Source organism: Stigmatopora nigra, chromosome 1 (assembly GCF_051989575.1).
Source record: "Stigmatopora nigra isolate UIUO_SnigA chromosome 1, RoL_Snig_1.1, whole genome shotgun sequence".
NCBI lineage: Eukaryota > Metazoa > Chordata > Actinopteri > Syngnathiformes > Syngnathidae > Stigmatopora > Stigmatopora nigra.
The window spans coordinates 16,587,404-16,599,698 of NC_135508.1; the positions used below are offsets into that span (position 1 = coordinate 16,587,404).

At 35.3% G+C, this 12,295-nt stretch overlaps 1 protein-coding gene across 2 annotated transcripts; it reads right to left on the minus strand.

Moving 5' to 3' along the window:
* Nucleotides 1-794: 794 nt before the first annotated feature.
* Nucleotides 795-5,191, minus strand: LOC144207415 (homeodomain-interacting protein kinase 2-like). 2 transcript variants are annotated; one of them, XM_077732886.1, is made up of 9 exons: nt 5,041-5,191; nt 4,354-4,633; nt 4,098-4,283; nt 2,838-3,019; nt 2,174-2,297; nt 2,005-2,112; nt 1,875-1,943; nt 1,610-1,803; nt 795-1,528 (listed from the first exon to the last, which is right to left on the minus strand). In XM_077732886.1, exons 2-9 carry the CDS (start codon nt 4,543-4,545, stop codon nt 1,360-1,362), a joined length of 1,224 nt encoding a protein of 407 aa, XP_077589012.1. In that variant the 5' UTR covers nt 4,546-4,633; nt 5,041-5,191; the 3' UTR covers nt 795-1,359. The 2 variants fall into 2 exon arrangements, with proteins under 2 accessions (XP_077589012.1, XP_077589019.1); XM_077732893.1 differs by lacking the exon at nt 795-1,528 and having other exon boundaries at nt 1,623-1,774.
* Nucleotides 5,192-12,295: the final 7,104 nt, after the last annotated feature.

The following is a 12,295-nucleotide window of genomic DNA, read 5'->3' on the forward strand; positions in this document are numbered from 1 at the left end:
TCCATAAAGGACTGCAGTGGGCGAGGGTTTTCATTCCAATCCGGTTTGCAATCTACAAGTGCAATCAGTGGATTGCAGTCAGGTGCTTCTTGTTTTCAGCAGAAATCTCATTGGTCAAAATGTATTTTGACCGGATCGGTTGGAACTAAAACCTGCACACACAGTAGCCCTCGAGGACAGTTTTGGGGACCCTTGGTCTAGGGTATAGTTTGCCTTTTACTTGGAGTGCTGGTCGAGTTACACGCATCAAGGCATCAATAATCGAATACCGAAATACATTCAGTCCAAACTAGTTGCACATCCTCAACATGCGATTGTTAATGGAGTGTAAATTAAACTTTTCAACATGTTCTGCATGGAATATAAGAATTATGTCAACATCAATGAGTATATCAGATTTTCTGCTTTGTCGGTTTTGTTCACATTAATTAGCTCCAAAATTACTTGACAGCAGTTGGACCTACTTACATGTCTTGACAAAAATGTTGTTGTGCATTCCATTTGAATGTGAAGGGACTGCAAGTCTTTCCAGTTCAAATGGATCGAACTTCTATTCTCATGGGTGGCAGCCAAAAATTTCGATCAAACGATTCACACTAGTATGATCAGATAAACTCTCTCAACTTCCTGAGTTCTGAAACTGCTCAGATTGGACTCAAATGCACCCATCTTTAGGGTAATGTCTTAAACGTACATATACGTCAAATTTTGTTTCTACTTCCATGCATGATACAAGTCCAAAATGACCATTTCATGAAGTGCCATGAATAGATATTTAGAAAGAAAAAAGCAAGTTCTCCTTTGATAAAAGGGTTTATGAAAGAATACACAGGTTATTCCAAACAGGATAATCTATTTTAGTTATATAGTTTGAATAGTTTGAGCAATTTAGGATTGTGGTTTGATACAAAAAAGCTTGAAATTCCTATACAAAACCGAATTAACATGACATTTACAAATAAAACTTCATTATATAGATTTTTTAAAAAAAATACTAGATAAATAAATAATGAGTGAACTTAAAGGAGGACGTGATCGAGAAATGGACCCGAGGGAGGAAGAGCATTTAAAGTAGCAGAAATTTACAGGTTTCCTTCAAGGCTCTTTTACATTTTGTACTTTTGTCCTTGCATTATTATTCATCCACTGGATTGTGCCATCACAACAATCCGAGTCCAATAAACAAAATGTTTGCATCCTCTTATTGACCTCGTTTCCGCTGTATATGCGTCAGACTGAACAAAGTCTTCTTTTCTGTCCTTTCCTCGAGCTGTCAATTGAAGCCCTGTAGACGACTTATGCGTCTGTTATTGGCTGCCCCATAAGTATACTAAAGGATTTGGCTTTTTGCCATCATGCTCATCTTGTTGCCTTTTCCATGACACTTGAATTGACATTGATAGTGATGATTGACATCCTGGGCCCAGTAGTGCGATCTCCAAATTCGTAACCGGACGTGTTCCAAATTGGCCTGGTGGATGTCTCTCTGTTTTGACCCATTTCCATGCAGTCGCGCCAGAGTTTGACACTGGAAGAGGAGCAACAATCGCTGAATCGAACAGTGTTCGATGTACAGATCGGCAGAGGAGGTGAACGAGCGTCAGCTTACTAAACACTGTCTGGGAATTTGCCATCTAAATGACTCATGGAAACAAATGGGTGCTCCAGAATTTGGCGTGGCCTGGACCTGTTGCTTGGTTCCAACTGGAGCATCCCAGCAACTAGGTTCACAAAGATATCCAGGTCGCACTGCATGGCACACCAGTCTTCATCGCTACATATGATGGGTCGAACAAAATTAACCTACGTGATGGCATAAAGAAACCTCTTATTCTCGTGTGGAAGCCACAAATAATTGAGTGCGATAAACATACCTCAAGTAGATCTGAAAGCTTGTTTAAAGGCTGAGTCCCATCGCAAGTTGTGATCATTTCGGCTCGGTTCTTGATGGAAAAAAGTTGCCAGTTTTCTTTTGCTCAAAATGTAAAATCATTGTGCAGGTACCTTCAACCTCCATTTCTTGCCTTTCTTGCGAAAGAAACACGACGTGAATATACCGGCATCTAAAAGGCTGCCTGGCAACTTTCCAAGTGTGGTGCTGATCTGTGACAGCTGTGGTCGTGACATCAATGTAAGAATTAAGTGCAGTTCCTCGCAAGAGCGTGTCACTAACCATGCTATACTCATCAGAGCCATCAAACAGTGGGCGACCAAGCAAAAGCTCCACGGCGACACAACCTAGCGACCACACATCAATTGCCTCCGTGCACTGGTGACCCAGGAGCACTTCAGGACACCTGGGGAGTAGAAACAGGCACAGGAATCTCAAAAAGTAAGTTTTTAAAAAAAAAAAATTAATCAAATATATTTTGCATCAATCAAGAACACAGCAGAATAAGTCTGTGAGCCATTTTTCAAAACTGGCAAAACTTGATTTCTTAAACAATCCATTTTACACCAAGGATACAGTGAAAAGTTCACCTTTGTCAGAGACTGTCATAATTGGCGACAGATCAGTGTCCAATATTTTTAGATCACTCTACATCTATTAGAATAAATTAATGACTTCAAGACAGAATGACTTAACAATTAACGTCATTTGCCCTATGATTGGCAGGCACCTGATTCAGGGTGCAAACCCCCTACTGCCCATAGTTAGCTCCAACAGCCCCGCGACCCTTGAGGATAAGGGGCCCAGATTATAATTGAATAAAGTGAATTCAACTTGGAAGACATGGTAGTCACGGATGGATACTAGGGGTAAATGACCTGAGGTACATTCTTGGTGGAATTCCTTGTTGTGTGCACACGCTTTTTACATATTCAAGTTCACTTACCGATACCACATGCTTTGTACGGTCATACCCCGCGACAGCTCACAAGTATGCAGGGCCAAGCCAAAATCGATGACTTTCACCTTCAGGGGCAATTGTCGATGGTCCACCACCATAATGTTTTCTGGCTTTAGATCGCAGTGGACGATCCCCACACTTTTCAGGAAATGCAACGCAGTCGCCAACTTTAAGAACAAATCACAGATCATATTTAAGTATATAATGTAGCATATAAATTGTCAGATAGAAATGTAAGCTGACATTCACTGGACCCTAACGGTGTAAAGCAAGAGGATCATTTCATCACTGTTCTGCTGCAGGAAACAAAAGTAAGCTACTGATGTTCCGATCTGGATGATCATTGTGCTCTATACAGAATCATTGTAGCCTGCATCCTTCAGGGGCTTTCATGGTGCATTTGTTGAGAACAGCATTCCCTATAGCAGGGGTGGATTTGTACGAGATGCTGTACATTTCCATTTAACTTTAACTTTCCACCAGAGGGCCCTCTCAGCATTGATTCTATTATTCAACAATGCTGTGACATGACATTCTTGAGACTACTATTTAAAAAAAAATGTTTTAACAAAAAGATGATATTACCTACACCATATTTCCTACGTCCTCGGGAGCCCCTATCCAGTCTGTTTTCCATATCTACCTCCTCTACTACACCTGAATCAAATGATCAACGATTTGTTTCAGGTGTGTTGGTTGAGGGAGACATCGAAAATAGACTGGATGTGCTTTCCCTCCACCAACACACATGAAACAAATAGTTGATCATTTGATTCAGGTGTGGTAGAGGAGGTAGATATGGAAAACAGACTGGGTAGGGGCTCTCACGAACTCGACTTGGCCACCCCTGACCTACACTAATGATTTGAGATCAATAGTATGATATGCACAAAAAGAAAAAAACTGACAAAGTTGGCTCTTTGGATGTGGTGTCTGCCGCAGATTTCACTGCTCACACTTTTCTAGTCTGGAAATGAATCCATGGGATTGTTTTATAACCTGCAGTACTGGAGAATCCCATTTGAGGCTGGTTTCAAAACACAGCAATCTCCCTTAGACGCCGCCCATTATAAGTAAGCTGTAGGCGGTGAACACGGCGATTTATTTTATTTTCATTTTTGTTGTTTAATTTTTAAAAAGGTGACCCAACTGAGCAGTAAAGCGGTCTCTTTGCTCCTTTTATTAAGTTGGCAAGCTGCTAGTGTTTGATTGTACTACTGATTGTGTTTACTGTGACCATCAAACCTGTTGTAGAACAGGCCGGATCTCCATCAGTGACAACGGTAGACAGCACTCGAGAAGTTGATGAAGACTCATGTCGAGCTTCTCAAACTCCAGACAAAACTGCCCCTGGAAGGTGAATGAGTCGTTCCAGCAGACAATATTGAAGCGGTCCGAACCGTGTTCCTTCAACTCGAGCAAAACGCGCTCCTGAAATTTACAGAACTAAAATCACCTGCTGGGTCTTTTTTAAGTGTAGCTAAACATGCGACTTATGCACCTCATCCTGGGCGTCATCAATCTTGCTACTGTCCCTGATCACTTTCAAAGCCACAGTCTCGCCTGATGACACTTTCCTGCACTGGACCACCTCGCCGAATGACCCAGACCCTAAAAGTTCCTCCAATATGTAGCTGCAGGTGGGAGAGGAGACCTGATACTCCAGAGTCACTGGAAAGTTGGTGTGTTCCATCCTCTGTTTCCTCACACTGAGAGGTCATGACACGCCCACTCCATGTCTTTGCATGCATCCACTGGTGCCTCATCTAACAATGCTAATCCTTTTGATAATGCATATTTGGTCACCATTCATGCCTTTAAAAGTCACTTTGCAAGATTAAAAGCATTTATTATGGTCGATAAAGTAAATAATTTTTGTCTTCAACACGGCAGTCATTAAAATATCAAACAGTTAAAGCTATAGCGTTTTTCAATAACACGCCTGTTTAATCAGATGAAACAAGCTAAGGATATGAGTAGTGATGTCAAAAGTTTCAGAGTTCCATTAGTTAGGTGGGAGAATGTTCCAGGTGTGTTAGGCTATCAGACTACAGAAACAATCAATGACAGCAGATAGAAGTAAAAGGCTGCATTTTTGTTATTGACGGGGGAGGTAGAGGCTGTTTATGGTGGAATAACCGAAACGAGTCATCATTGGAAAGAATTTGCACGAAAAGGCCACGCTTACCTGTTAGTCACTTGGACATTTGATGGAGCAAAGATGCTTTGTTTGTTAAATATACATATACACTAAAATATCAACATTTCACAATTTTCTAAGAGTCATGTAAGGCAAAAAATACAAAATAAACATCTGCAACCTATCTATGTGACATCACAATGATGTGACGTGAGCCTTTGTGACAACAACAAGGTACAAAGTGTGTATGCTTAGCCACTAACCACTTATATCCATGGAGACCAAATAAAAAAAACAAATCCAAAAAAATGCTGATGTAGAGAAATCTATTTATAGGCCCGCGGTACAGTGAAGAGTGGTTAACATGTGCGCCTCACAGTTATGCGCCTTTCTGCGTGGAGTTTACATGTTCTCCGCGTGCCTGGATGGGTTTTCTCCAGGTATTCTGGTTTATATATAATTAAAGATCACTGAAGGAATGTATATATATATTTATATGTATATATATATATATATATATATATATATATATATATATATATATATATATATATATATATATATATATATATATATATATATATATATATATATATATATATATATATATATATATATATATATATATATATATATATATATATATATATATATATATATATATATATATATATATATATATATATATATATATATATATATGTGTATATGTATATATATATATATATATATATATATATATATATATATATATATATATATATATATATGTGTATATGTATATATATATATATATATATATGTGTATATGTATATATATATATATATATATATGTGTATATATATATATATATGTATATATATATGTATATATGTATATATATATATATATATATATGTATATATATATATATATATATATATATATATATATATATATATATATATATATATATATATATATATATATATATATATATATATATTTATATATATATATATATATTTATATATATATATATATATATATATATATGTATATGTATATGTATATATATATATATATATATATATATATATATATATATATATATATATATATATATATATATATATATATATATATATATATATATATATATATATATATATATATATATATATATATATATATATATATATATATATATATATATATATATATATATATATATATATATATGTATATGTATATGTATATATATATATATATATATATATATATATATATATATATATATATATATATATATATATATATATATATATATATATATATATATATATATATATATATATATATATATATATATATATATATATATATATATATATATATATATATATATATATATATATATATATATATATATATATATATATATATATATATATATATATATATATATATATATATATATATATATATATATATATATATAGAGAGAGAGAAATCTATTTATAGGCCCGCGGTACAGTGAAGAGTGGTTAACATGTGCGCCTCAGTTATGCGCCTTTCTGCGTGGAGTTTACATGTATATATATATATATATATATATATATATATATATATATATATATATATATATATATATATATATATATATATATATATATATATATATATATATATATATATATATATATATATATATATATATATATATATATATATATATATATATATATATATATATATATATATATATATATATATATATATATATATATATATATATATATTCCTTCAGTGATCTTTAATGATCTTTTAAAAAACTAATGAAACACATTGAAACAACTTGCAAGGTGGAAACTTATGACCTGCCCATATGTTGGAAAAAGCTGACCTCACACTTGAACATGCTGCCGTATTGTAAATATTCAAACAAAGAGGAAGGTTCCCACTCAGCTCTTATCAAATGGAAAAATCAAGCTCTTTGTTTTGGTTTGCACACAACCTCCTCGGTCCATTCTTTATACTCAGACCTGCAGGTTACACAAAATGTACTACCAACCATGAGTGGTGTTTATGCTATCAAATTGCTAGTGGCAAAGAGAAAAATAACTCCAAAACTGATTTTACTGTGTTTTTCCGAGCGATCACATTTGCTGGCAAATGCTTATCTACTATCCTTGTTCCTGAGGATTTCTTCACGGTTGCTTTGGTGGCTAATTGCGTGGTGGAAACGCTACACTTAGTTTGTCCTAATATCCACATGTTGGGCAGGAAAGAGACAGACATCCACCAGCCTCTTAAATGCTGCAGCTGTTCTCCCAAGAAAAAGGCCACCAGCCTCCTCCCAATTTCGCACCCATATCAACCCTCTTCAAAATGTTTTATGCATTTAAATCAAAAGTGGCCAAGTCTGGTCCTCGAAAGAGAAGACCTTCCATTCTGTAGAAATGCCATTGATTCTAGTTCTAGATGTTAGAGTTAGGTTCGTTTGGGGCTTGTCGGGGTTTTTGATCATTTTGCCTTTGTTTAAATTGTCTGGGTGACTATCCAGTGATTTCACCTGTTGTTGCGCGCCCCTTGTGTCTCTCCCGTTGCCTCTCAACTGTTCCTCATGGTCTTGTCAACCCTTCTTTGTCTATTTAAATCTTTTTACGTTGACTCAGTTTATTGTCACCGTATTGTCCTCGTGCCCTCATGTTCTCTCCAGTTATTTTGTTTTGCTCTTTGTTAGTTTTTCCTGATTTTTGTATGAAGTTTTTTATTTTTATTATTTTTTTACAAGATTGTTAATTAAATTAAACCTTGAATACTAACGGCAGATGTTTTCTTTGCACCAACTCAGACGACATTTGATTCATGTTACACTACTTACTGTACAAACCACCAGACTCACAATATAATGTAAATATTATCCAAACTATATACAGCCAAAAGACTTTTACAGTATTGCAGCAGTGCTTAACATGATCTGGCATGCACGTGATGATTTTATACACATGGGAAAATGATTAATGGTGATGAAACAGATAACGCATAACTATTTTTAGTACATCATTTGCAGGCATTATTTAGCATTTCACTGAATAATAGTCACACCCCAAGTGGATATCAAGTTTTTGTTTATTTATTTTTCCTTAATATAAAACATCATCCAATTATTTAACATCTTTCCTGTATCTCTCTAACTTGAAAAAAAGAAATATAAAAGAAAATGTAGCACAATTGTTCATATTGTCTATCAACTTGAGAGTTGGATATGTTAAGAACATACTTAACTTATTTCAAATAATGTTTTTGCATTAAATATTATCTCCTTATGTACACAGGAAATATTTTTGCCATCTCTGCCGATCCGTTTGTCTCTTCTTCTCTGAAAAAGCAAGAAGTTGAATCCTTCTGAGGGGCGTCCATTATCCTTCCTTAACATCATCCTGGTGAGTCAGGGAGATCTTAAATCATGTAGTGGGTGTTCAAATGTGTCACAGACATTTAAGTAAAAGCTTTTAAGCACCTGCCATGTAAAAACTAAATTGAGCTCTTGGAGAAATTTCTTTCGTTTTGGAGGCTGGCAGTTCTAGGAACCATTATTCAAAATCTGATCATACCAGCCTATGGAGTTATAGTGTCTTCTAATGTCTTTTTTGATAACCCCCAGCTGGTGATTTGCTCTTGTTTTGGTATTGTATTTCTTGGGAACATCTATTATAGCTCTGGCTGGTAGTATATAGCAGTGTTTTTCAACCTTTTTTGAGCCACGGCACATTTTTTACATTGGAAAAATTTGTGGCACACCACTAACCAAAAATTTTACAAAATGACACTCTGTATAGTATATTTACTACAGCACGGACACTGGACAATGACATCATATTTGCAGAAAACTATTAATAAATGTTAATTTAAAAAAAAAAATGATATTGGATAATTTCTCACGGCACACCTGACGATCTCTCACGGCACACTAGTGTGCCACGGCACAGTGGTTGAAAATCACTGGTATATAGTATAGGAATACGTTGTTTCATCCAACTGAATCGGATCTGAAATGTGACAAATTGAGGGGAGAGGAGTAGCGCTGGTTCAATGCCAAGAAGGAAAAGCGCCCCGGTCCACCTTACAGATCACGAAAATTCTCATGCGTACAGAATATCAGCATGGCTGCCTCCAAGAATCTGGAGCGTACAAGCTCAGCATATCTGATAAGGATCTGCAACAACGATCTAAAACAAGGATCTGCAACGTTCAGGGAAAAAAAATCCCGTGCAGCTAAATGATGGCCATTTGTTTTGTGTTGATACGTTGGAGCCTCAAGGACGAATTGGTCAAAAGAACCTCTCAATCACTGAGATGAGCTTTACTCGTCTTCAACCAAAAGATGTGTTATTGTTATCAGATTGTAAAATGACAATGATCGGTTTTCAGACAAGGCCACACACATATGGGGATGAATATTATTTCCAATCCTCTAAAGGCTATTTCCTTTTTCTTGGGGGGATAAAATGACAAAGCAATTGGGGGTGATTGAGTGCATGCAGATATGGCAGGGTTCAGATTGTATCTATTTAAGACACATTTTCTTCTGCTGAGCATTGTCAAGTATGTTCCAGGTGCCAGGAGATTAAATAACATATTGTGCTTTTACAGACATCAGACTTGACACATTGACTATATAATTGGTGGTTGCCGCATTGCACACTGCCAACTCTGCTTTGTCAGCAAATTTTGACAAACAATTCTTCAAGGCAATGCAACATGTCACGTGGTGTAATACTTCTTTGTTCATTTTTTACCAAGAAAAGTTCAAGACGACTACACTTCCTCATGTGATTTGCAGGTGGAACGGGAATGTGGGAAAGCATAATCATCACTCAGCACATTTTGTTAGGAAAACTTCAGGCGAGAATAAGGTCACAGCAAAATATTGGAATCATTCCTTGGGGATTGTTTGTTGGCCAAACATTATGCTGCGGATAATTAGAAACAGAGATTTTGAAAATAACTTTTCATGGGGGACAGAAAAAAAATTCCTAGATTTACTAGTTTACACATAGGCCCAAAAAGGCTCCAAAGCTGTTATTAGAAAGCCACTGTACACATTTTAGGCTGCTGGAATTTAGTAACAAACTAAAATCACAGTTCAGTAGGTACGTTGACTTTAATGTCATTATTCAGTTGAGATTTTCATTCAATCATTTTCAACACAGTTTTGTACATAGAATAGAAACAAATTGCAGGACTTACATTTGATTGAAAGTACTTTTGTTACAATCCATAAGGAAATGACAAATTGGTTGTAATGATTTCTATGGGCTTTTTTTTTAATTAACGGGTTAATATTAACGCATTATATATATATATATATATATATATATATATATATATATATATATATATATATATATATATATATATATATATATATATATATATATATATATATATATATATATATATATATATATATATATATATATATATATATATATATATATATATATATATATATATATATATATATATATATATATATATATATATATATATATATATATATATGGTTGTTTTTTTGCTAAGAAAATTTAATTGGCATTAATTTTCATTATTAATCAATTTTGTTGCAAATTACAAATTAATATGGTCTTGTTCCCAAATCGCCTACTGTTCCTCATGTTACATTTGGAAACATTGTAGAATTTGTCTCCTAATGTTGGGAATCTGTGATGCGGGTGCACAAATAATTCACGAATGGGAGGTTTGCTCCCAAATCTGAAGACAGGAGGAGGTTAGACAATTGCCAATAGTCAATCAACAAGCAGTCTAACTTGTTGTTGAGGGCAAGCATTCACTGGCACGATTTGACACAGCATGATCAGGCTGGTGAAAAATAATGGCTATTTTGTGGTGCTGAAATGAATTCCCAGTGTGAGTTTGAGCATCTACCTATTCAGTCAGGAATCTATCCTAGCTAACTATAGGAAAGGACCTGGGTTTGCCAGTTAATCACAGGACATTTTTACGTGTTGGTTTTGTCCTATTTTTTTTAATGTTTTTCCTCCTGTGACAAGTCCTTGTGATTTCCAATTGAGCTCACCTGTTGTTTCCCTAGCCCTTGAGTCTCTTGTGCCACCCAGGTGTTTGTAAATGACTCGTGAATCCCTTTCTGTCCATTTAAGTCCTGTGTATTCGTCAGTTCTTGTTAGATCGTCTACTGTTCATCCCTGTTTCTACCCAGCTTTGTTCGGTCATGGACCTGATCCACGTTCACGTCCAGTGATCCTCATTCCCCGTGTTTTCCATTGTAAGGTTTGGTTCTTTGCTCTTGGTTGTTAGTTTGGCAGTTTGCCCATTTTTTTGAATTTACGGCTTTGTTGTTTTTGTGTTATTAAAGTTACGTTAGTCCACCCTCAGACCCCCATGCCTCCCTGCATTTGGGTCCCAACCACACACCGACAAGTAACAGGCACAATGAGACAAACATCAGACATAGGAACAAGTCGTTTTTTTGTGATATGGGAGAAATAGTGAAAAAACTAGAAAAAAACAAGTAGGTAGTGAGAGTACATGGAAACTCCACACAGGAAGGCCCGGGATTGAACCGCTGATTTCCGAACTGTGAGATGGACTGGATAACCACTTCATTATGCCGCCCAGAGTGAAACAGGGATTGGAAAAACATTTATGTGGTAGTAGTGGGATGGGCTACCGAGACTGGGACGATAAATCTACGTATACCCATTTTAACCTCACAAATATCTCAATGGTAAGAAGTGGGTACCTGCCAACTGTATCAGTCTGTAGGACCACACTGCTTATTAGCCTTGCCATGCAAGTACCAATCAGGGTATTTTTTAAAAGACTTAAGTAGGAATATTCAAGATGGGCACATTTTTTTATGACAATTAGTCATAGATTCATCAAAATGTCACTGATTTTTAAGTTCATGGTCCATCGCCTGTGAGAAAGACTGCGTTTAAATGTCTTATGGATAATCTTCTCTGAATGAGCTCCCTGCCAAATTATTCCATATTGGAATGAGTTAGTTGTCTTAGAGGAATGATTTTCAGATATGTCGATATACTGTATATTGTGATTCTTCAAATTCATTTGCTACCATGGCTTGTTTGAAAAACACTGTGAGACATCTGGATCTAACAAGCCACTTGTGTCAATGCAGATGTGCAGAAAAGATTTCCGACATTCTACATGGTGTCTGCTGCAGATTTGGGAATGTGTCTAGCACTCTGCAAGAATGTGACTTAAATGCCAACAGCACAAAAGCATATTTACAATCTTGCCATTCTTTTTATT